At 38.9% G+C, this 27,194-nt stretch overlaps 1 protein-coding gene across 4 annotated transcripts in view; it reads left to right on the forward strand.

Annotated features, from left to right (window-relative positions):
- The window catches only part of LOC108239867 (plexin-A1), a 182,883-nt gene that overhangs the window by 42,090 nt on the left and 113,599 nt on the right, over nt 1-27,194 (forward strand). For all 4 annotated transcript variants that reach the window (XM_017422867.3, XM_017422869.3, XM_017422868.3 and 1 more), the window contains exon 3: nt 8,371-8,553. In XM_017422867.3, the coding sequence (XP_017278356.1) occupies nt 8,371-8,553 (183 nt within the window). The remainder of the gene's footprint in view (nt 1-8,370; nt 8,554-27,194) is intronic.

Raw genomic sequence — 27,194 nt, forward strand, 5'->3', positions numbered from 1 at the left:
TTATCATTGAGAAATTGGGAGAGTAGTTGGTGGGGGGGAAAAAAAAGAAAATTGCTGAAAAAATTGCAAAAAAATAAAGTGAAAATTTTCTGTTGCAGCCTCACTGAATTTTGAGTGTTTGCAACCAAGTAACAAACAAGCCACGAGGCCGCACTTTGAAAAGGCTAATTTTCAAAAATCACAGACTATTTTTTTGTGCGTAGCTTGTAAAACTGTACTCTTGGCTGTGCACATATTTTGCTGTCCACCTCCGCCCCCATCATACCCACATCGGCTTGTTTTGTACACACGGCAGCAGCTGCCCTTACATTTACAATTTAATCTGCTGGAGTACCCTTTTGAAATGAAGATAGGCAGATGTGGATCAGTTTTTTTAATTATTCAATATTTATTATCAGCATAGGTTTTTAGACTTGGAGATTTTCCTTGGATGCTGTCTGCCAAAGGAAAGCTCCCATGCAGGTGTCAACATACAGCTCTAGAGTGCTCCTGTGCCACATTGGAGATACCTGTGTCAAAATTCAGATAGGTTGGAGATGAGTTTATGGCTGTTTTGAAAAGGAAGTTGTCGCACAAAATTTTAAACATGTTTACAACCTAAGCGACAGGACTGTGCTTCTTGCAACTCACACAAGGAAGTTGAGAACCCCACAAAAGTCAGGAAACATTTGGAAAACTCCCTCATGAATGCTGTTCACCAGCTACTCTCATCACAGTGAGATGCCACTATAGAGAGAGTAAGATAAAAAGAATAATCAGCCCACTTTTGTTGATGCCTCTTAAAAACAACCAATCAAAAGTTTTCATCCTGCTGGTTTCAGTTAAAGATTATTATCATTTTCTTCACTGACTTTTAAGCGATAGTTCAGGTTTTTTTTAAAGTAGGGTTTTGTGGACAGGCTAGGAATGATATGATATGATGATATCTTACCTGTTGTAGATAGCTCTTTGAACATCTTTCGTTGAGAGAAACAGATTAATTTTAACCGTGTTAACAAGCCAACTTCTAGTTCAACAGGTACAATACAAAAGTGAATTGCTATTGTTTTAAAAAGTCATAGCTGTTCGTTCAAACTTTACTTTACAGTACTATACATCACCATTACTTTTTATATTACCTGTATTTATTTATTTATGCATCTGTTCTTATTTGCAATTGCAAACAGTGGCAGCTTGGAACACTTGCAGCAGAATTATTATATTTCTGCACAGTAACAGTGCACAGCAACATACAGATTTATTAAACAATGTTTGCAGGAGCCACTATGAAATATTTAGGAGTGGAGTTGTTTTAATACAACAGCGATCTCTTTTGATCTTTGCCCCACTCAGACTAACTGTTAATCTGGTCAGAAATAAACCAAAGTCTCAAACTCTGGTTGTTCAAAATGCTATCTACAACAGGTAAGATATTAATTATTCCTAACCTTTCCATAGAAACTCCTCTCAGAATATCTGAACTGTCACTTTAGCATATTTTGCCAGCAGACATTTGAGCATATCAGGCAGGTTAACTTGTAAATTTATCGCTGTAGTGACCAATAGATACTTAGTTGTTAGGTTCACCTAATAATTCCACATAAGGGCCCATCCAGATGTGCTTGCAGGCAAACTTACTCAAACTCAGCAGCACTTCTTGGATTTATTAGACTTGAAAAATCTCCAGCAATGTCTCCTTGGGTTCAAAGCTGCCACGGAGGTTGCCGGGTTATTTATAACTTGCCCTCGCCCGGATTCTCTCGCTCATCTTGGAGCCAGCCACAAATACACACTTTAGGTAAGAGGCACCTGCATCAACCTGCAGGCCTCCTGGAGCTGTCTGTGGGTGGGCGTGTACCGCAGAAATCATTATCACCTGTTCTGGAAAAAGAAAGGCAGCATAGGAGAACTTATTTTCTTTTCCTTGTTACTTTCCATCCCACTGTAAATTCATTCCTGCTCTTTCCAACTCTCTCTCTCTCACACACATACACACACACACACAAACAACTGTCACACCCACGAATGCTCATGGAAGTGGGCCATTTCGTGCACATCCCTTTCACATCCACCAGTAAAACACACCACTTTCTAACATGCTATGTTTTAGAGCGTAGGTAATGGCTCTATCTAAAGACATATTTAAGCGTCTGTTGCCTTGATGAGGAGACAGCTGATGACTTGTGGGAGAGGCGCTTCTTTTTTACAGCGTCTGACACACGTGTGTGCACAAAGGCACCCAGAGAAAAATGCCAGGCTTGTTTTGAAGCCATGCTGTCAGCACTGCCACCAGCCAATGCAGTTAATCCCTTTCATTCTCTTTTTAAGCTCACTTTGGTCGTATTTATGTCCCTGTGCATCATATATTTACAAAGAAACCCAGTACCTGTTAAGTGCAGACACACAGCTCAGTTTATTTGCATAATGTTGAATGAATGAGTTTTGTTGCATGTTTTCCTCCCACCTTAATAGCTGTAATTCACAGCAGTGTGTTCTATCGGCATCTCATACACAAGCCTGTATTGTATTCTGCTGTTTCCATATGTTAAACTGAATCAAGGTGCCCGTTGACAAGTCCCAGTTGAGGTTAGTGTAATGGGTGTTCAGACTTCTTTGTCCGAGGAAATACGTTCAAGAAATGCTAATCATTTCCTTCAGTGTAGGCCAGCCAGCTCACGTCTGTAATCAGTCAGTGTTATTGTGGGCCAGAGTTGTGCATACATATGTTTGGTGCCACATGAATGACTTTATTTCAGCATTTTGCAGTTTTTAGTATGTGAAGCAGCTCCACTCAAGGGGAACCGTCATCCTTGTGGCTATGAACATGTAACTTCTTGTTTTTGATATAGAGTTTGTGTGAATGTGAGCACAAGCCTCATATTTTGATCTATCTGCATTTGGGTTACACGTTGGTGTAGATTCTCAGACATCCAGAACATTGCAATCCTACATGCTTAAATAGAAGGTAAGTGAACTTCCTTTCTTGTTTCGTAAAGATATTTCACCTCTCATCTGACAGACTTCTTCAGTTCAAGAGAAGCCTGCAGTTTTTGTCTGTGTGCCTGAAGAAACCTTTTAGATGAAAGAGAAATGTCTTTACAAATCAAGACAGGAAGTCCACTTTATTTCATCATGACACAGAATCTCAACTGACGGATCATACAAAAACTCTGTTGGTGTTTTTTTTTTTTTATTCTCAGTCCTGAAAACTAGGGAGAGGACTGAGTTCCTTAAAGTGGATATACAGATATACTAGTGGTAAATAATTGATATACTTAAATGTGGAAACTTACAAATAAAGAAACTAAATAATACACTTGTGAAACTAAACTGAAACTTTGTTTCACATGTTACAGACAAAGTAAAAAAGGTATCGTTTGAAAAAAGGTATCCATAAAAAAGCCAGTAATGAAAATGATCAGCTACCCTTCAGTGTAACACATTTGTTTTAGTGTCTATAACGTTAAGGATAACAAATAAGATATTGGTAAAAACATCAATTTCTAATTTAAAGTTTTACCCTCCCACATGCATATCATTCAGTCACACAGCTACAAATTCACTTAGTGTGCAGCACATGCACTCCTTGAAAATCAAAACAAACCTCCTCTTCTTCATTTACAAACAGTGCTGCCAAAGTCAGTGGAAGGTTGTTTGCTCAACTCCTTCCTCATTGCCTTTTTGAGAAACTGCAGAGCTTTAAATACAGTCTCCAGCCAATAACCCTGCAGAGACCACTGAGATGAATATTCTTAACACCCTCAATATTGCCCCTAATTCACATGGGGATTTTTCAGTGTGTTAAATTGCATCATACACAGAATGTTGCGCCTGTAAAAGGTTTTCCAATCTCAAGAGAAATGCCTTTTATTTTATGCTGATCTCTGCTGTTTAAACTCACCAGACATGCAGAAAAGGTACAGAACCTTTACCATCCGGGGCCCCAGGGAGACCTTTGCAGGCTGCTGTGTGTAGTTGTTAGTGTATATATATGAGGTGGGTGTTGACCCTTTTTGAGACTCGATGCAACTGTACACTGTGTTTTCAGGAGTTGATCTCATCTGTAAATGATGAATTCACCCTTTTAACTGGCGTCCTTTAGGCTCTGTTGTAATGAGATTGCTTATGTGTGTTTTTGTTTTTTTTGGGTCTGACTCAAATCCAGGCTGATAGATTTCTTTCACATGATTCTACAGTTGTTGCCTCTAGTTGTATGTCACATGAAGATCATCGTTATTTTCTTGCTTGTAGCCAAATCTGTATATATTGGGTATTTTAGTTAAATGGGTCTTAGTTTAGATTTGTGTGGCCAGCTTGTACGTACGGGTTTGTCTGGTAATCTTTGATCTGAGAGGAAGAAATTTCCCCTTAGCTATCTGCTGTTATAGAAGAAGTTATTTAAAATCTTTTGAAGTGGGGTTTTCTGAAAGGGTTAGAAACAATTATCTGAAGTATATAGCGCTTCAAACAACCTTAGAAATACTGATTAGTTCTGATCTGATGGACAAGCTAACAGCTGGTCTAAGACAACTGTATTCTCAAAAACCTCATAGTGGTTCATGCAAATACTATTTTGAAATCTCCACACTGCTATCAGTTTTGCATTTTGTATACACTATTATTCTCGCAGAAGTATTATGATACTCCTGCAGGAGGTCCCTCAGGGTGCACTGGAAGTCCAACAACTAGCTACTTATTCTATTTGCACTCATAAATAACCATAAATTTCTTTGTAAATAACCTCAGTGTAAAAGTTGATAAAATAGTGTCTATTTGAACTGTCTCGGCAGTTTTTGGATTTGGAGTTTTAAAACGGTAACAATATATGCTGGTCTTTGCCTCGCTCAGACTAGCTGTTAGCTTGTTAATCCAGTTAAAATTAAACTTTATTTCTCTATCTTAAGGTTGTTCAGCAAACTGTCTACAATGAGTAAGATAATGATTGTTCATAACACTTTCTACAGAATCTCACTTCATATGACATGAACTATTGCTTTAAACACAAACACCCAAATGAACTGATGTTTTTGTTAAAATGTTCTCTATTTTGTTTTCTCAGAAAAAGAAAAAAACAGAAGGGCATGAGAACACAGGCTCTTTGTTGACTTAAGAGCCATTACATTTCCTGCATAACATATAGTGGCTATGTGAGGGATGAAGAAGTGACTTATAAAAAAAGTTGGAAAGAGTAGAAACAGACACAGTGCATGTTGAAGTTTCGTAGGTCCTGTGGCGGCTGGAAGCAGATAGAGAAAAAGAGTGTTTAAAAAAAGTGCAGAGAAACGCTTTATTGACGTGTGCTGAGCTGCAGGCAATTTAGGTAGACCATTCAAGAGAGTGTGTGTGGAGGAGGGGTGTTATCTTTTCTCCTGTGTGGATCAATCAGATGATGTAGTGATAAGTCTGTGGATTACACCGCTATTTACACACTCCCCAAGTGTACTTGTGTGTGTACCAGCTCACACGCGTGTGCTGGCTCTGTATAACTTCCTGACAGACATTCTGCTTTACTTTTCTTCTGAATACCGGTGCCTCACACACACCGCATGCATCCTGTCAGTAAGAATATTGCCAAAGCAGCGTCCAGAATGGACCACATGATCAAACTGGGGGCACCTAGGATATTTTATGGTCATTTTCTGTCATAGTAAAAATGGTTTTTGATAGAATGATAAATTATTTAATCTACACAACCAGATTGTTCTACTGCAGTTTCTGTTCGCTCAACTAGATGTCAGGGTTTGGTCAGCCCTTTTTGTGTAAAAAGATAATATTAAATCGACTGTGGTATCAAACAAGGAAAGAGATAAATTAGTAAAGTTTTACTAGAAAAATGTGTGTAACTGTTCAGTTTTTTTTAAACCAATCGTTTATCATTAAACAAAAGAATTTCTTCATTGTGGCACTTGAACTTTTCTTTATATATTACGCCCTGTGGGAGTGTGTGGTGACTGGTTAAGGGATCATATGGGTCAGTGAGTTGCCTTGGGCGATGTGCCCCTCGTGACTCTGGTATGCTCCCGATATTGTCACATGGTTGCCACCATTACCGCCGGGTCACCACCATGACTGAACACAGTTAAAATAAAAAGGCTTCGCATGGTAGGATTATGCTGGTGAGAAAACTTTGGATGAATGAATGGGGCTTTATTTGGATAGGCTGTTTAATGTGTTGTGCAATGGAATCACAGCTTTAAAGGCTGGATAAAGTTAGGTGGGTTTCTCTGCTGTCCCAAGTAAACACCATTTAAACCTGCACACCGCTTGGCAGCTTTCAAGGTCCATTTTATGGGGAGATACAAGGAAATCTTGGTGGGATGTGCTTTACATTCCTGGCCTGGCTTATGTTTGCTAATCTTGATAAGGCTTCAGAACATTAAGATCTTTTGAAGTGGGGTTTTATGGAAAGGTTAGAATTAATTATCTGTTTTAGATAGTTCTTTGACTGACCTCAGTTTGGAGGAATGGGGTTTGATTCTGACTGGACTGAAGAGCTAATGACTAGTCCAAGTGGGGTCAAGACCAGGGGTGGAAATTAAAAATTTTGTCCACCAGCCACTCAAAGATTTTACCAGCCACTATTTTATGTTGTGACAAAAAGTTATTTCATATGATGATGATGATCGAGGTGGGTGGAAGCAGTTGTGATGCAACTGCAAATTGCAAAAGTTATCAGGGGGGAACCAAATATTTCAGCTGTCTGAAATAATCGGTTCCCTCTCTAAAACATGGGACAAAAATAATTTACCAAAAAGTCCTTAACTGTGTTTGTTCCTCTCATCATGGACAACAAGTCCTGTGAAATTGACGACATTTGTTGTTTTTTTGCAAAAGTTACCACGGGGGAACCAAATATTTCAGCCGTCTGAAATAATCTGTTCCCCCTCCAAAACATGGGACAAAAATAATTTACCAACAAGTTCTTATTTTTTTTCCTTTTTCCTCTGTATTATGATGTTATTAGCACATTTAATTCCTAAAAGAATTATGTTTTTTTGTTTTTTTTAATAAGAAATATTTGCCCCAACAATTCTGTTAATAGATAAGTCATTATTTATTTTAATTATTATTTGTTTTTGTCAACACATTGTCTATATTGTCCATAACAGTCTGTCTGTCTATCTATCACGCTAGCAAAACAGTGGCTTAACTTCGCCAAAACAAGTTGTTTGACCTTTCACGGTCTCCGTAGTTCCCTTGCAGCGTGAGCACAGCGCGGCGGTTACGAGCGTTGAACATGAACGCGCGCTTTTTGCCGCGTACGCGGCACGGAGACGCAGGAGGAACCGTATCTGATGGGGGAACGCGGCTCGACATAACAGCAGCAACTCGAGCACATTACTGCCCCCTATATGTCAAGAGGACAAATAACACCTTTTCTGTTCAAATTGCCAACCCGCCACAGTGGCGTGTGTGTTGATCAAATTCACCCGCCACTTCAAATATTTACCCGCATTTGGCCGGTGGCGAGTGCTAATTTCCAACCCTGGTCAAGACCTAAGTGAATTGCAGCCATTTTAAAACTCCAGCCTAAAAATTTTCAAAACCAGTTGAGTGCTATTTCATAAACTTTTACAGTATCAATTTAGCATTACACAGTTATTTATGTTGAGTACTGTGGTTATTTGCAAGCACATAAAGTGGCACCAGCAGCTAGCAGTGACACTTCCACCGCAGCCTGGGGCCCTTTCAGCAAGAGTATCATATTTCTGCTGGAATAAACGAGCAATTCAAATCAGCAGTGCAAAAAATTTAGACGACAGCGTTCACATGAATCACTTAGAATTTTTTTTTTGAGATTTGAGTTGTTTTAAGAGGCAGCAATCCACTTTGTTCCCGGCACTTCTCAGAGGAGCCATTAGCTTGTCAGTCCAGTTAGAATTGCACTCTATTTCTTAAAAAAAATGGTCATTCCATAAGCTCTCTTCAACAAGTAAGATACTAATTGTTTATAGTCTTTCCACAAACCCTTACTTTAAGGGATCTGAGCTTTTCGTTGAAGGAGTATTCTGGTTCATCTGAAGTGGTTGTCTAGTGCTTTGAGGAGTATTTTGAGTCTTACATGCAGTAGATAATGGACAGCTTGTTGATAGTTTGTCAAAGCAGAAAGGATTTTTCCATAAAGGAACCGATCAACAAACCTAATTACAGGTCCACCAGCAGAGCAAGTGTTTTTGCAGTTCAGTTAAATCAAAACTCATAAATTTTACATTGGTTATACCACATTGCATTAGTGTCAATTATGATCTTCATCCAACTGAAAGTAGTTTTATTTTCCTGAACTATGTTTCAACATTTTCTTCGGTGTAATAAAGAAACCCAGTCTGAATGTATGTTTAGTTGATATTGGTAAAAATGAGATTCCTTATAGTTCTTTCTTCTTCCCTTTAGCCCCTGCAGATAGATGACGATTTCTGTGGCCAGGACTTCAACCAGCCTCTGGGGGGAACCAGCACCATTGAAGGCATACCGCTCTTCATAGACAAGGATGACGGCATGACCTCAGTGGCGGCGTATGACTACCGTGGCAACACTGTGGCATTTGCAGGCACACGCAATGGGAAGCTGAAGAAGGTAGGGTTGTTTGTGGTTTTTTTATTTTTATTTTTTACATTATATGTGTCCGGGTAAATAATTTTTATTGATCATACCAGGCATGAACTGGTTTTGCTGTGTCCCAGTGCCTCGTTTGGTCTTACTTCTAATTTCAAAGAAACCATTTTGAGTTAGTCCAACAGATGTGACAAGATGAATACTTTCTTACTGAGGCCGATATTGATAGCTCACACTGTATGTATAGACGGAGAACTGGACAGAATAGTAATTTTAACTTCTTTTTTTCCCCTGACACTTACATTTACACAATTGAGAAAACTGTCTTTTTTATGTGAGCGAGTTTCTGTTTGTTTTCAACACCAGATAGGAGTTTTTTCCCCCTCACTATTTAACTGTTGTGCTCTTTTGTTGTGGAATGATGATGACAGCTGTACAAGTTAACTGCAAGTTTTGTTCTTGTGATTGTATGATAGATCCACACGCAGTCTGACATAATTATTATTCCTTTTGTGTAATTTGGTTGTGTAAGCCTGAGTATTTGTTACTTTCTGTGTGTATTCAGTCGAAGGAGGACAGAGTTCTCATGAAAATTGCGGCTCATTAGAATTCAGCCCGTTTCTCTTCTTACTGCCTGAGACCTGTCATCCATTCAAAATTATGAATGTATAATCAGACTGTGTGTTTGTGCGCCTTTAATGCCTCTTTGTGTATGCTTGCAGTGTTTGTGTTTTTGTCACTCACAGTATGTATAATAATGCCTGTGATGGCACTGGTTTTTGTCTGCATGTGTATGTTTATGAGAGAGATGACAAACAATGCAATTTGAATAAGATTCAGTGCTTTGCATTTGTCAGTGTGACACCCAGTTACTTAGCTTGGGAATGGATGCTTTATTTATTTAGCTATTCTCACGTGTCTTCCAGGCTGTACTGCTCTCCGTTGAGGTATATGTTTGTGGAACATCATCAGGGGAAGCGGCACGCAACGTTGTTGATGCTCTCATATGTGCGCACATTAAAAAGAAATAGCTCGCATCTCTTCAATACAAAAAACAGAAAAAAGATTTAATGTGCTTTGAAAGGACAGTATATAAAATATAACATTTGAGCTTGCATACATTCTCATCACTTGCATTGGTCATAGTAAGAATAGATTTAAATACAAATGAGCAATAATAGAATTTTTTGGTCATCACATTTTGTGTTCTAGCAATTTTATTTGTTTGTATTTTTAGTAAAAGAGGGATCTGTTTCAACAACAGCATGGTTTTTTACAGCTTGGTGGGAACAGAAAACAGACCATGATGCAACCACAAAGCACGTTTCTTTTCTCACATCGGCATTCAGGAGGAAAAAAAACAAGGCAAATATTAAAAGAAAAAAAAATGTTTACATTTAGTTGAATGTTAAGAGAGAAAAATAGATTTTTTTTCTCTTTGCAATCTTAGAACTTATTTGGGATTTGAGTTCAAGTGCAGCACAATATAATGTCATCACATTATCAGCATGGATGACATCAGTATCTCAAAGGGTTGCATTAAATCTCAGACTCAAACTGCAATAAGATGGACCCCTTGCTGCCTGAAATGCCCACAGCCAATTTTGATGATAGTGGCCAAGACACTAAAGCACATAAGTGTTGTCAGTGTTGTAATGGTAAGAGGAATGGGGGAAATTCAAAGTTATTGCAGCTGATACAGTCATCACATATTCAACAACAATATTGCCAATGCATGTTTTCCTAATATCGTGCGGCCCTATTTTACCTGAAACATCTCATCATTCACCACTCAGTCAGACTCGAGTGCTTTGATATCTTGTGTTATCTTTTTTTAGGTCTGTTTTTAATTACCGGTGATGTTCAAGGTTGTCCAGAGCAACAAGACAGTGGAATAAACAACATGTTAAAAGCAAGCACTAATGAAGTCCCTTTGTGCACTGTTTGACACACTCCAACTCTACCACACTCTCACACACACAGGGGAAGCTTTTACTAATGAGTTGAGGTTTAATGGGACACAGATAGAAAAGATACAAGAACAGGAAGGAAGACAGAAAGATGAAGCAGATAGAAAAGCAACAGGAGGTGGCGGAGAGAAGGAACTGATAAAGAGAGGTGATGTCCACCGTTGTGATTAACTAATTCTGGCAGTCATCTGGATACCGCTGTGGTCAAGGTCGTATCAGTGGGCTGGCCATCTACTGAACTTAATATTCAGGATTAGAAGCTTTCATTCCTTTTGATCATTTCATCATCAGTGTCTGCTTTTTCAAACCCATCATGAGCTTCTCTTGGTTTTTTTTCCCCCCCAGCAGAATGCAGCAGAATGCTACCTTTACATATTGCTCCTTATTTACTGAGCTGGCTTTGTCTTAACTGTAACTAACTAAACACTGCCTGGCCCCGATATATCAGGTATACTTTTAAATGACATGCTGGTGAATCTTGTAATCTTTTGCAGTCACTTATGCGCTTCGACACATTGTTGAGCAAGGACAATAAAAAGGCATTGACCATGAACATGCACACATAAGCACAGTTGGTGGTCTGAGGCGATGAGACAAAAAGAGGGGATGCCAGTCAATAATCCAATAGCAGATAGGGTTTTTTTTTCTTTGATGCTGTGTGCACGTTTAAACGCAGACAGGGCTTAGGATTCCTCAGCTGCGCACTCCCATCAGGGAGCATTGTAAACCATCTGTTGTGTGTATGTGGTCGGTGTGCCATGTGGTCCGAGCCCCCAGTGCCCAACGTGTGTCCATTGTGGTCATGCCAGGCTCAGGTGGCTGAGTGTGAAGGTGCTGCCCAGTGTTCATTCATTAGTGCATCAATGAGGCCACAGCTCCTGATGACACACAGTGGAAACACACTGTCAAACTCTAAGACTAGTTTTACTGGCAAGCATGAAATAAGGTGTTAAAGCAGACAGAGCACCAGAAGCTGATGCAGTGTCCCGAGGCTGTAATAAAAAGTCTTTGACATGCTTTGGTCAAAATACCACAAAGATGCTGTAAAACAGCTCTGAATTTACAGCTCTTTTTAACATTAATTTGGACCCAAATTACACTTAATAACCCTGGAAGCATGTAATTACCTCAGGAAACAGCAAACTGTGCTAGCCTGAGGGATCAGTGTTTAGCCTTAAACACTTGTATCTCTATCATCTGCATTAGGCCACAAAAATGAGCTATTTGCTGGTTGCGAGTCTTTTCTTTACCTTACCCCGGCAGACAAAACACTGCACTGTATACACTGTTGTGTACAGTGGGTAGTGTTGTGGCAGGGAGATAATGGAGACAGGAAGACGCAGCTTGTTGATTTTTAACAATTTATTTCAAAAGAAATGTCAAGCAGAACATCCCGGGGATGAGACAGAGCCAAGCGGTGGAATCTGTCAAACCTCAGATTGTCAGAGAGGGCTCATTTGAACAAAGCTTATCAGGAAAACATAATGCCATCAGTCTTGTTATAACTGGAAGGCTGTATCACATAGAAAGCAGCATAGACTAACATCAAACTGTGAACAGATATACAGCACAGTTGTGTCGCACCTAAAAAGAACATCTCAGAGGGCCTATCAGTACCACATCAGTGAATCTTATTTTTCTACAACAGGCAGGCCACATCAAAGATCTTTCATTGCGTATTGGTGCAAAGTTTTCAGGACTTATTCTTTGGACAGTATCTGTTTTTTAGTCTAACTGTTGCTAAACTAAACTCCATTTTTTCAAAGGTATTTTTAATGTTTGCAGCGGCAGCCTCTGGTGCTATACTGCTGATGGTGATTCGGTGACAAATGAAAATTTGGAAATCACACCTTTAGACCAAACAACAGCAAAAATAAAAGAAAACTGGCGAAACATTTGATTTATTTGTAATGTTTTTTTTTTATTGATTTAAAATTAAGGACAAGGCCATTATAATGTTGTAATAATTGTATTTTTTGTCAACTTGGTGAAACAAGGTTTTTTGGCACTAATGATGTTGGTCACCTGACTTTTCCAGGATTAATAACAAGTGACAGTTTGTCTTTTTTATGTGTATATTTCTGTGTAAAGTCACTAATATATTCCTTTGGGACTGCTAGTGTCACCATTAAGAGAGCATGTCATGCCCTAATTGACTGATGATTGTAATTTCACTTGTGCACAATTGCCCTGTCAAATTCCCCCGAGTGTTTATGTGTGTGTGTGTTTGTGTGCGAGTACATTTGTCTGTGGTTTGCTTTTAGTCTGTCTTATCACCTCCCCTTAGCTGATTTGATTTCTACCGAAATTGTAAAATGCAAACTTGTGCAACAACATGAGATTTTAGGTTATACAGTCAGGAAGGAATGATTAAATCAATACCTGTGCCATTTTTGTTAGCTCTTTGGTTACAGATTGTATCCATCTGCCTTAATCAGAAAATGGGACATAAGGACTTCCTGTTTCTGCTTAATGGTCCCATTTCTATATGTGTGTGTGTGAAGTTTGTGTCATCATTTGGATGAACCACCGGAGTCACGAGTTGTTTGGCTTGGGCATGAGTACAGAGACCGGCTTTGTGCAGGCGCTTTTTAGCTCTCGGTCATTAGTTCACACAACTGCTCGAGGTCACACAAACACACGCAAAGACAAAACGAAGACGAGATTGAGGAAATGGAGATCCAGAGAATAATAAAAGAGGTCAGATATAGTTGAAGCTTTGAAGGATAAGATCAGGCGCTTTGGGGGGAAAAAAGCATTTTATTTGTAGTTTGCATCTAAAGTTAAGTTTTCCAACTGAATTTATTTATTTCTCTGCACTTCATCGGTCATTCAGACTTATGTTATTCCCTGATTAATGTCAAATTGTGTCATTTTTGCAGCAGTTTCTTCCTCTTTCTGTCATCAAGATGTTTAAATGACTTTTTGGTTTTACGTGCAGTATGGGTACACAGTTTAACAGTAACATCAGTGTGAAAAGCAAAATATATACAACATGTCTTTCCTAAATTAAGAAACACATAGAATAAAATTCAACTCAGGCAAATAATTGCCTGAGTTGTTTTGTCTGTCTTTGTGTTATTCTAACCTGGGCTGCTACTAGAGTTGAACTCAGTATGGTGTGTGTGTGTGTGTGTGCGCGGGGGGCAGGAAAAGCATTTTTAAGGATTTAGGAAGAATTAGGTGACATAATAATAAAATATATATATATATATATATATATATATATATATATATATATATATATATATATATATATTTTATTGTAACCTAGTAGAAAGTTCATCTTTGTTTAAAGTTGTTTCTCCTAAATAAAGAGGAAACAAATACTGAAAAACAATATTTGACAAGATGGTTATGTTTTACACCATTGTCCATACAATACAAGACATTTACAACAAAGCAGATTTACTAGTGGTTAAGGACAAACATCTGTTGATATATTGAAAAAAAAACTTGGATGTAATACCGCTGCATAATTATGCTCAGGAAATTTGCAATTATCTTTGTTGCATAAATAAATACCAGAACATCTGCATTAAATTTGAATCCATGACTGTAAGTGTTACTCATTACATAGCTATGCACAGTTAGAATTGATAACACACAGGAAGTGGAAAAAAAACAACTTTTTACAGTAAAGTTCTGCTGTAGTTTATCCACATGTGAAAGTTCAGTGCAGATTGCACTGTGGATCTGTTAGCTTAAATTAATGTGACCTTTTTACAGCAGCCAAATGCATTAAGATAACACTTTTCTGTAATGTGTCTGTAGACCTGGGCTTATTTACCATCAAGTTAAACCTTTGCTAAGCTGACTTCAAAGTGTAGAGCTAAGAAATTTAAAACTTTGTCCGAGCAAACATAAAAGGGGGTTCCTGATCAAACACTTCTAATGATTCTCTGAGGGTTACAGGGACTATTAGTCCCGCTGTGAATTGGTCATAATGACCTACGTATTTGCTTTCACACTCTCAGTGAAACACTGGTGCAGCTAACAGCCTAGCAACGTCACTTACACACACGGCATTCACCAAAACGAACAACAATGAAGGATTCTGTAGTTGGAGCTCTGTGTTGTCTTTGGTTTAAAGCAGAGTTTTAAAGAGTGTTGCAAACATTCAGAGGAAGTTACATTATAAGGGGGGAAAGTCGTACAACAGACCAGTCTACTTTGTGCTGCACATGTTTAATCAAGAGCTCGTCATAGCACACAATGGTGGCAGTGAAATAGCTTCTTCTTTAGCAAAGCAAATGTAGTTTTAATAGTGCAGTGCTGAGCAAACTAGATGTTTGCTCAGCCCGTCAAAGCAGAATTATATTTGAATCAATCACTCTTCCCTTTTATTAATTGACAGTCTGAATGTGAAAAATACGATTTTTTTTCAACTCAGACACAGGTCACTTTCTTATGCAGTACTAAATTTGACACATATTCAATGTTTTTAAAAGTGATCTCAATCTAAATTGTCATTTCATGATTCATCTCACTTTTATGTTGTTGAAGTAGGGGTATGCGGATCGACCCAAGTATGATTATCGATACCATTGTTGTGCAGTTTAAAGCTTGGAACTCTGCACGTCTTCAGCGACAGAATCAAATGTAGTCGCTTTTTTGTATTTTTCTTCACTTATTTACTTTTTAAATTTGGCATTTTCTAGACGACTTGTTTGTGTATTGGCGTATTGATCCTAGTGTGATGGGATGGACACTTGAGTTTGTTTTTTCTCTCTACTTTCAGAACGTAGCTCCCATTTTGTGTCGGAGAAGACAGGAAGAGATGAAATGTAAACAGTAGATGAACCAAGGTTGGCAGATCATAATTTAGTCTGTTCCAATTGTACAACAGCTTCAGAATAGATACACACATGCTGACACGTGTGGCACCCATATTTACTTCTATATATGCAGCATGGTGCGTGTTACGTCACAACACCTTCTGCACATGTGGGTCACTTCGGGGCATTAGACTGCTCACACTAGAGTCTGATGGTGATTGAATTTAAACCATAATGTAGACAATCACTCAAAAATGTTAGACCTACGCAAAAAGTCAGAAGGCAGTGTGAACATAGCCCAGCAATGCAACTGTTTTAAGCCAGACCTATTTGGACCAGATAAAACTTGAAACATTTTGGAAGGCTAATGCTTTCAGATGCTTCCCTCTATATTTTATGATTAGCTCCTTTTTTCAATGCAATGTGTAGTGTCAGGCGACTTCAGCAAAATGAAAGGAATTGAAGGACATCCAAACGATTAAACTGCCAACCATTTAATGGGTCATTTTTCTCAGCCTCTGCTAACTTTACCTATAAGTAGATTTTACTGGCAAAGCTCACCCTCCCAGGCATCTCAAAGACATCTTACACAACCTTTGGAATTCAAGAGCCAATTCCTGTTGCCAGCACTTATTTCACTTGAGTAAAACCAGAGGGGGCACATATCTTGCCTGCAGGATTTAGACATTTTTTACATTCTTCAACAACAGCGACAATAATTATTTAAAGTGAATTGATATATTATCCATTTCTGTACATATGTGCATGTCCCACCGAATCATGTGGATATCAATTATCTCTCATCATTGCCAGCCTGAGTCTTTCTCCCATCTGTTGGTGTGTCCTCACATGTGGCTATACTCAAGCTGGTGAAGCACACAGCGTCTCTTTGTGAATGCAATCTCAGGCACATTTATCGTCAGAGACACGGTCAAGCCTTTGGGGTGTCGCTGCAGAATTTCACACCGTGAATATAGAATGCATGTGTCACCTCAGGTCTTTGGTGCTCCTGTCTCTGCTTGAGCTCAGTATGTAAGACCTCAGCCTCATAAGGTTTTTGGTGTAAGCTCCAACAATGATTGAAACGCTTCCATCCTTTCGTGTTGCACCTAATATGGCTACGGTGCAACCACGCTTATGAATTAGTAAAGGGAGTCATCTATTGCTTCCTCACTTTGCTGCTCTCTTTCTGTTTTCTCTCTCAACTTTTGTTTCATGTGCTGCTCACATATTCTCTTTCCACTTTCTGTTTCAGTCTCCGTCTGTGATCAAAGATTCTTCTCCCTGATAATAGCTGAAGGTTTGTATGCGTTGAGAAAAAAAATGTAGTTATCGCTCCTTTTCCTGCCTCTCATCTCTTACTTTCATTAGAGAGAAAAAGAGTGCACATGCTTACGCTGAAATCTAAAATGTGCATACATGTGAAGAGGGTTTTAATCTGTAAAAAGCATCCGCACAAGTGTAACACAATCAATCATTCACATCTCAAGACATGGCTTCTAACTTGTAAGGGGTAGACAGTAATGAGGGGTCTTCTGCCATCACATATACTTCCTTGTGAATCCACCCACGCAGCCTCATTAAAACTAGTATCTCTATCTCTGCACCTTTGTCCTACAAAGCCTCATGATATCCCATATTTTATATCTCACTAATAAGCAAAGGTGGCAGAAAGGGGCAAACTGGCTTGATAATAATTTTTGCTAATCTTTACTTACATTTCTTAATCTCAGTGCAAGCAGTACTACAATAATAGTTCAAAACTAATCACTTTTAAAAGGCTGGATAAGTTACAGTGAGCCCCTGTGTTAGCTAATGCTACAAATGATAATCTTGGCGCTAATGGACTTTAGCTCGGTCCAACAGTGTGTGACTGCAGCGCTCCGCTCTCATTCACTGCCTCGGTGTTTCTCATCCTGATTCGCTGCTACCGGGGGTTAATGAGCCAAAGTGAGGAGGAGATCAGAGTGGGAACGAAAGCCGAGAGAAAGGGAGACAGTTAAAAAAAGGGCAAGCGAGATGAATAATAAATGTTCCATACTTGAATCCATTTTTTAAAAGGAAGATTAGAGGAGTCTGGATGCAAGCTGGGATGCTCACATGATCCAAGCAAGGGAAGCCCGCTTGTTTCTAGGTCATCTCCATTAGGCATCTCAGGGTGGAACATCAAAGTATTTCATTTTTTATACCATAATTGCCTACATTGTTACATGATTTTCTATAGATTCTTATTTACATTTTCATTCAGAAAAAAATGTGTTGTTCAAACATGTCTGTTATTATTAAAAAGGTTGTTTTTTTTTGTTACACTATTAAATTGTCATATAATAATACTGGCCTTTAAATGTGCGTTTGTGTGTGTGGCTGTATGTTTGACTATTGGTTCTTTATGCTGAGAAATGTTTAGCCCTACTTCTACCTCTAGGCTGGTAATTTGAAGTCATAGCCTCTTCAAATATTTCACACTTCCCTTCAAGAAACCAATGGCATTAGGATTCATTGTTACACATCGACATAAACAGACACAACATCAGTATGCTGTGCTGTGTAATAAGTTATTTGTCTTTAGCAGACTTCAGTATACCTTGTTTTACATTTGTTAAGGAAAACTGACAATTTCAAATGTGTAATGGAGTGGAATAGACTAAACTAGACATTGCAATGGTTCTTTGAAATATTTTTAGCTGAGAAAATACTTTCATTTGGTTGTTTCTGTGCAAGCACAGCTTGTTTGTGTGAAAATAATTTTCCATTCAAAGGGCCTGGCAGCTCTTAAAGCCTGGGGCAGGCCAAAGGGATAGGAGAAAGGAGTAAGTTGAGATTTTGGTCTAAATGTCTTGACTTTTTTTTTGTACCAAACAATACAGCAAAGACTCCATCATCTAGGTTTCACAAAACCTGGTTTCTGAGTGCACTCATTTATGACGAGACTGGCAACCAAACAGACTCACAGTAGATGAGCTGTCATATTTCAGGCTAATAAGACAAAATGAGTTCATCTTGTCAGTATATTATACATACTTGGATACGCACTGGGGCAGAATTGTTCAGATTTAGTCATCATAAGAGACACGGCAAACAGATTAGCTTTGGTAGTTATGTCACATACATAGTTTGACAAACTATCTCACATTCTCATTAGTACTGTTAGGCTCAGAAAGGATCAGTCTATGCATTTGTTTACAATAAATTGTCCTGAGGTTGTTGTTCAGCTTTCCACAAGCCTTCAGCAACTTCATGTGCAGGCTAGTTAACCCTAAAGGGGAAGAAAGTATCACATTTTTCCAGAACAACAAACAGATGTCGTGGTAGGACTCACGCTTAAACATGACGCAGCACTTTGATGCTTCTCTGAAATCTCTGCTAATATCTGGATGTGAGAAGCTTCTTCAGCTCCATTACATCAAATGATGAATGTGAATATGTAAGTTACTATCAAATTAGCTAATCTGCTGTGAAGATTGTAGACAGCACAGCATTTCAAAAACACAGGCGCACACACAGACTCTTCTATGGGAAACAACTGTAGGCGGCTTATCAGATTATTCCTTGAAAACCTAATAGATTCCTAATAGATTGTTTTTGATTAGTTCCTCCGATTTAGTGATTTTAAGATGATTGCCATTTGTGTGTATGAAAGCAGATACACTCACACCTGCATGTTAGACATTGGTAGATAGTTAGGTGAAATTTGTTTTATTTAAAAGGTGTATTTCTGTGTTGTCATATACTTTAAGATGATGTAAAGATTGCAATAGTCTAAATGGGGAGCTTGGCTGGAACTAAGCTCCCCATTTTCCACTTTCTTTAACAAGTGGAAATGCTTTTAAGAAGCATATTTAAAAAAAAAACAATTTCAAAAGTGTGAAATGTAGTTCCTATTTGAAGCCACTTGACAGTGTTAGTTGTCTCACTTTCTTTCTTCAAGCTTGCAGTAGTTGTCCCTAACCCTAAACAGCTTATCGCTTACATAATGGTAATGAGGAAATTAAGATTTTTAATAACAATTAGAAGAATAGCTGTTGTTATTTATACTATTGAAAGTTTTTGGTTTAGCATTAGTGGTGCTAGCAAAGATGCAGTTTTTAAAAGAAAAAATTCTGCAGCTTCCTCAATAATTTTATAAATTCCATCTACTGACGCCTCAAATGTGAAGAACTGGGTGTTTAAGAGGAGGCTCACTGGACACAGCTTCATTCATTGTCTTGCAGAGTGTTCTATCATTTTCACTGCCTCTCTTTGTCCTAGCATTCCTCCCGTTTTTCTCTCCATCCATATTCACTAATCGCTAATTGTCTCTTCTTGGTAAAATATTTACCCAGACGTTTTTGGATCAAATGTTTCAAACTGATTAATTAGTCATGTATGCGTCTATTTCTCTTTGCGGTTTGTCTCTTGTTCCTCCTTTCCTTCTTTTTTTTCCTTCCTCGGTCCCTCTGTTTGCTTTTTTTTTTCAGTTCACTCACACCATCACTACTATTTTTGCTCCTCTCTTTTCTCCATGGAGTTGGTCATTAGCTGACTGACTGAGCTGATTGCATCTATTCCCATGGCTAGTATTTGTTTATGCATCTTCTTTCTTTCTCTTCCTTCCTCTTCTAGTCCTCTCTTCCACTCCCACCGTTCTCCTCTCTAACCCTCCCCCAGCAGTATTTATTTTTCTTCATTTACCTTTTCTACACCTCTGTTCCTCCCTTTCTTGCTCTCTTCCAAATTTGCTAAAAAGTGCTGGACAAAAATACTGGTTTGGGTTGCTGAATTAGTGTAGAAATACACACATGGGCACTCCCAACAGTCTCCTCCGTATCTTCTCTGAAACATTAATTGCACACTGTCACTCTAAATTGGCTAACACCAATTAAGCCCTCACTATTTTATTTAATTGGTGATTTAGTCTGGCTACAGTTTGAGTGCTTTGTCTCCCTGGAAAAGGTTTAGTTGGCCACCAGCAGCCCATGTGGCCATTTCGAAGACTGTTTCCACCTCTCTATGGATTTTACAATGATCCAGCCAGCTTCTGACGCTGCCAAGAGCCAAGATGGTGGTGTGTTTGTTGGAGGGGGGGAGTAACAAATGGCAGAGATAGAGATATTCTCCTCTGTCTACCCTTCTCTCCTTGCTACCTCTCGCACTCCAGCCCTCCTCACACCCCTCTCTTCCTCTGCTCCTCCACCCATGTGTTACTGTTGGATTAAGCTAATTAAAGCACCACAAACAGGATCCCCAGAGAGAGGCAGCAGGCAAACACATATACATACACATTATTAAACGCATGCATTCATTAATGAAGGCAAGTGCACATGCACATACAATGGGGAAAAACAGGAAGAAAAACAAGAAGTCGAGTGCACGTATCGTACATACAAAGACACGCATCACACTCTTTACGAACTAAAACATTAAAGTGACCTGTCACTGATGATACACTGTTTTGTTTTAAAAAAAACTTAATTTAAACACTATAAACCACTTTAGTCATTTATCACAAAAAAACAGGCTTAATATCCTTCTCATTGGATGTCATTGGAAGAAAATTGAATTATTTGACAGCAAAGGAGAAATGAGCTTAAGGCTGTAATTCCACCTTATATGGATCTCTAGAAGTTTGACTTAAGCAAAGAACTTCAGTTATGTTTTATTATCCATATGAGCCTTGTGCTGTAAATTTGTGGGTCGCTGGCTCGTAAATAACTCCAACTTTAACCTTGCTTTGTACGTGTTTCGTGGATGTGGGTGTCTGATCCCAGACAGAATAGTTATTTAGTTGTTTCTGTATAGTAGCAGAGAGGGAGGTTTTGGGACATGATTGCCCACTAGTGTGGGAACCTTTTGTGGTAACCCTTCCTGTGTGTGAGCATGAGGTTTAACACTTTGTACTTGACAGACCTTTTCCTGTCATAGAGAAAGAAGGAAAGGAATAATCCAGGCTCAAACTGAGAATCTTCTTAAGAGTAAAAGTTTATTAAACTTGTCGACAAGGGAGAGCAAACACATTCTTCAACAGATTCTGAGTGCTCTAACAGTGTTTGTCTGTCTATTTATTGCATACTGGGGCTCCCCCTTTGTGTCCGAGCAGCTGGTTCATTCAGAAGTTTATATTTCACTAGACACAACACCTGAGACAGAATCCGGTTTCAACCAACAGCTCCGCGCTGAGAAACGCAGACTGTAATTCTCTCTAAGTCAATAGAGATTACTTGAAAACAGATAAACACATTCTTAAAGGTTACATGAGTGCATCAAGCATAATTAATATTATATTTTTCCATAACAATAGGAACACTAAGTCACTTGGTAGGATTTCCTTCCGGATGTGTTTCCTTTCAGGATATTGGCTGTGTCTCTAGAAAACCGTCCAGCTTCAAGGGAAACCTATTGGATTACTGATAACCTTGGAATGGATATAGCCAGCATAGAGGGTGTGAGGCAGAGAGATGGGGAAACAGAGCTGGGGTGCACAGGATTTCTCTGTATTTACCTTCAATGTTCTGCGCGCCTCAGTTTTCTCTTCTTCTTTTTCACTCATGGTTTCCTTTTGCCTTTAAAGTTAGCTATGGACTTGTGTAAAATTTGCATGCACAATTTGCTGCGAGTGTTCCCTCAAAATTTAATTTGTCGTCACTTGTCATGGCGAGTGACTTTGGCTTGTGACTGCTCTGAGCCTCCTGTGACAGACCTGTTGTAAAAGATGCAACCACTGAGCAAAAAATACAGGCAGACTCAGGCGCACACCCAATAATAAGACTCCAATAACATAGGGGTCTTTACTCCAACTTGTCTCCAAATCCCCCTGCGATGGGCCTGCTCCTTGGTTACCATGGCAACAGTAGTCAGGGCAGCCACGGCTGGTGATAGTGAGGAAGACTAAGGATGAGAGGGAAAGAAAGAGAGTCACGGAGGGCGTTGATGTTTGTGATGCCATCATGGGATTTGTACACAGACACTACAGTGAAACTGGGTTGCTGCACTGCTGCTGAATGTTGGAGTAGCTGCGGCATCAACATGATGCTGGGGATGTAGTTTAAACGAGGGTTTAAAATAAGTGGGCTTGTAGGTCATTTTTACCCCTGTGAGCATCTGTGTATGTGTGTTTGAGAAGGGTGGGAGAGAAAGAAAGAGAAATGTGTAAGAGAAAAATAAAACTGCAGACACAGCACAGTTTTTTAATTCTGCATTTATGTTCTAAGTGTTTTCACAAAAAAAGTAAGTATTATACCTAGATTTTTTTTTCCCTACACTTTCTTTAACAGAAGCCTGTCTTCACTTCAGTTGACTGTGGGTCAGTATAAAGTATTTGAATATTGCTTTCAAATTGAAAAACCATTGCCGGAGAGGTGAGAGAAATGCTCTTGTTGAGGGATATCTCTTCTCCACATATGGAGTGCAGAATAGCTCAGTAGAGACTGGATGCACAGCAAACAGGCAGTTAGTGTCAGCACTGCGATAGAAAATCCATAGTTTCATTACAGGCCCAGTGGTATGAATGTGGCCGGGAGGCGACCAAAGCTCCATCATGGGCCCTACGGGAGCCAAAATGGCTGCATTTAGTGATGCAGTGGAGTGAAGTGAAGGCAAGAGGGTCAAGGCTGCCGCTGGGAATAAACTGTTAGAGAGAAACGGAGAAAAGAAGCCAAATAAAGTTTATGTTCACTAACTGGCACAGTTTCTATTGTACAGTCACCCTTTGACACTTTTTGAAAGACTGTTATGCTTTTGTATGCGTGTTTATGTCAAGGAACAGTGTGTAATCATCTGTATGAATTGCAAAATAACATATATTAAAGTGGCTGGCAGATTTTAGACCAACTTATAAATTTACTAATAACTGCCCAGTAAACGCTCACTTGTACAGCTCTTTGTTGTGTTTAATTATTATATTAGTTGCTTTTGCATTCCTGCTAGGACCTCACTCTACTTCACAGTCATAAGTTTTGATCTCAGTCACAATTGACCAATATTAAAAAGGCATTCTCCACCAATGGAAAGCAAAGCAAAAGCTGCTGTCCAACTGGACCGTACTAATTACATATAAACACGGAAAATTACCAGCAGCATTTCAGTCTTTTCCACCATTTTTTTAAACCTGCAGTCCCTTGCTTCACAAGAACACATTCACCTTTTGTGTTCCCTCTGCACCAACACTTCATCCTTGCAGGTTCTGTAGTGAATGGTCCACTCTTACATGGCACCATTTTACTCTCATCCAAAGGTTTTTGCAATGTTTTCCCACACTCAGTTGTTCACACGAACTCCCATTTTGTGCTTCTATTTTATATTCCAATCAGTTTTTTAATAATTCACTATTGACCTCAAGGATAGCAGGGAAGGTCAATATAATAAATACAGAAGCCTAAATGATAATAGATATGATGAAAAAATGACAGATAAATGATAATGTACACTTGACCTAAACAGGACTGGGGTTCCTACTGCCGATGCTGTACTTGTGGGTGTTGACTCAGTTGCTGGGAGTTATATAGTGTCTTGTAGTCCATGAAAATTAATGTCTTCTCTCATGCAATTGTAACTAGTTAGGTAAGTGAACAAATAAATAATTAATGAAAAAGGGGGATGAAGGAAAACTATTGGTTCAACAACGTATTTATTTTTGTGTCAAGATTTGTGTATTTGCAGAGATGTAGCACCACAAGGATCAAGAAAATGAGCATAATGAGTGACATGAAACACAAATTAAATAAAATCATTTTGTAATTGGCAAAAACAATTGTCAAAATAGATCAAAATATTGTATATTGGCCATCATTGTCCATGGAGTGGCCTAAATAAGGCTCAAAGGGTGACCAATGAAGACTTTTTTTTTTCTGCACCCAAACAGATCATTCACTTAGCTGTCACCAAAAATCAAGGAGTGAATTAAAGGCAAAAAAGCACTTAGAGTTATTGAAAGGAACCTGAGGTGAGGTAATCTGGGAGGAGGTTGCACCCAGGAGCTCCTTCTGGCGATTGCTTGTCGCTCCAGGTAATTAGAGTTAAGAGACATGCTTTAAGGGAAATTAGCTTTCGATTGGGCCTTCTGATAAAGAGGTCGTATTGTAATTGACCTTCAGGACCAAACGGCAAAGACCAGGTGAAATGTGTTGTCTGCAGTAATGTGGATTGATTTGAAAATGGTGCTTATTTGCTGAAAGTTTTCTGTTCACACAGTTTAATAGCAGCAAGGATATGCTTCAGTCTCTTCGGTGGAATCAGGTTTGTGACAAAGTTTACTGTTAGACACGGAGGTGTGACTTAGTCGGAAACTTTTATAAACTTTTCCTACTTTATAGATTTAAAGCTTTTACAGCTTGTTAATAATAATCTGGGCACCCACTCGCATTTGTAAACTTCTCCTCTGGGTCTCTGGTGAATGAAAACCTGTGTTTTTTATTGTGTGTACCTAACCAGATGATATAATGTCAAACCTAAGGAAAAACAACCCAATTCCTCGGAGGAAGCAGCAAGTGAGGGATTACAGCAGAGAGCTGTATACACACATACACGCACATATACATACACACGCACACACTTAATCAGACTGATTGCTTGCGGCTCTGACTTTTCTCATTGCATCATCTCTCTAATGCATTGGTCCTGCATTACCCTCTGCTGCTGTGTGTGTGTGTGAGAAAGGGAAAGAGGGAGAGTTTTGGAGAAGTCATGGTCCTCTGAAGATTGGTGAACTACACAAAAGGGTATGTCCTGATGATGTGAAATATCGGGTTTTTAACAAAATGCATTTCTGCGTGCGTGTTTATCAGATTCTCACTTAATGCTTGTAAGTGTTGATGTGAATGTTTACATTTATGATGTCTGAGCACATTTATATATAGCCAATTTCATCAGCAGCCAAACATGAGCTGCAGGCCTCTGGGAAATATTGTGAAGAATATTGTATTGACCAACTGAGTGCTTGGACAGATGGATGAAACAGCTGAACAAAAGAGTGTGTAAAACTCACAAACAAGCTTTTTTGTTGTTGTTCTCATGGATGCATCAATTTCAGAGTTGACCTCACTGATGTACATGTTTTCCTCTAAGTTATGACACCCTTTCGAGATACACACGCACACATAAGTACGTTGAATTGTTCTCCTCTTCCATCTCCTCTCCTTGGAGAGAGCGATGGAGCCAGGAGCGATGCAAATTGGGTAAAATGTTCCGGAAAGTGGATTTTCCCACTGGGACTTCTCAACTGCGGCTCTGAGTTAGCACTCTGTGTGTTTGCTTGTGTGTGTGTGTATGTGTGAATGTCACAGTTCTTACTTTTGAATCTGTGGGCTTGTGAATGCAAATTGCTCAGCACATGTGGATTAAGGTGCATGCATGGATGTGTACGTGTGTATGAGTTCAGCTCCGTTTCTGCTCGTCTGCTTTGAGCTACAGACTGGCCTGTAATTTATTTGCTTTTTTTTTGTTTTTATGTGTGGGGATATAAACGGGGGTGGAAAAAAGGTGCATAAATGAGGTGCTGATGGAAACTGAGGGTACCTCTTTTTTGGACCTGAACAGGCTTGGCTAGCTGTTCATTTGACCATCACAACAGATGGATTTAAAAAGACAACTGGAAGACAAGGAGAATTACGAAACATTTTCTTGAAAGAAAAAAAATTAAAAAGAAAACATGTTGATGAGAGTATACAAAATATTATGCTATACTTAATCAGATGGAATGGCAGTCAAATAATGTAGTTTTGCTGTGATGCAAAAATGTTTATAATAGAATCCTTCATTGCCATTATTACCTTCAATGCCTCTAAACCTATAAATCTTGAATTATAAACTCATGCCAAAAAATGAAAACACTTCAAAGAATCCAGGTCTTTTTGATTTTTTTTTCTTCCTCTACTTAAACAATCAAACCAGCAAATGTTGAATACTTGTTTAATTTGCTGCCAAGTTTGTTCGTTAATGACCTGCATCACATGTTTTTGTGTAGTAATGAATCAAGTTTACCTCCAGATGAACTTTGGGATTAGCTTCTGTTCCTGCAGTATCTTTGCGGGGGTTGTGTTATGCTAGTTTAAATTTATTGCCGTTTATGTGTCTGTGACCGAGTTTCTGTTTTTGTATCCTTTTTTAGAGTAGCTAGTGAAGCATTGCCCTTCAACAAATAGGCCATAAAGAAAAAAACTTACAGGTTGGACCATACGGAGACTTTGTTTTCCCTTTTTGCGAGCATTGCGTATTCAAATTTTGTGTTTTGGTCGAGAGGATTTTCTCTGAGTATCCTCTTACAAACAGCAGATGTTTGCAGAGGCTGACTCAACGTTCTTGGCAGTGGAAAACTTTGATGAAGGAAACAAAGCTAATGGAACTGCGATGCCTAGTTGTCTTGAAAATGAGGCGGAAATAAGAGACGACGAGAGGTACGTTAAAGAAAATCAACAAGAAACAGGCAGTTTTCATTGACAGATTTGAAGAGTTTTAAAGCAACGTGATGAAAAAACAGAAAACCCCCCCCAGCTTTTGCATACGTTTGTAGAAAGGCAAACATATCCTCCATCAGCAGCTGTAGTCACAGAGTGAGCGAACCTTACCAAAGGGATTTCAAGCCCTAGAAGAGAATTGTCTTTTACAACGCTATACTAATGTCAGCAATATTGCTTAGTAAGGATGTGGGCCAAACTTTCTTGAGGCTGTTATCTCAAAGCATCTTCCCATGTGTTGTCTCCCAGGAGGAAACTATTAAAGTGTGTTTTTTGAATGCAAAGAGCATGCCACACCATCTGTAACATGCTCATTTGTGGAAATAAGAATATAAGTCTAATTGAGCTTTTTAATTGTCCTCTAAATCCTGCTGAGTGCTCATGCTACTGCTTAATGTTGTGTGTGTTTTTATGTGTATTTATCTGTGTGTCCAGGTCTGTTGGGATGTGAGTGGAGAGAGTGTGTAAGCAAGCATAAAGTGCCGTCT

This window comes from Kryptolebias marmoratus, linkage group LG4, assembly GCF_001649575.2.
Source record: "Kryptolebias marmoratus isolate JLee-2015 linkage group LG4, ASM164957v2, whole genome shotgun sequence".
Classification (NCBI taxonomy): domain Eukaryota; kingdom Metazoa; phylum Chordata; class Actinopteri; order Cyprinodontiformes; family Rivulidae; genus Kryptolebias; species Kryptolebias marmoratus.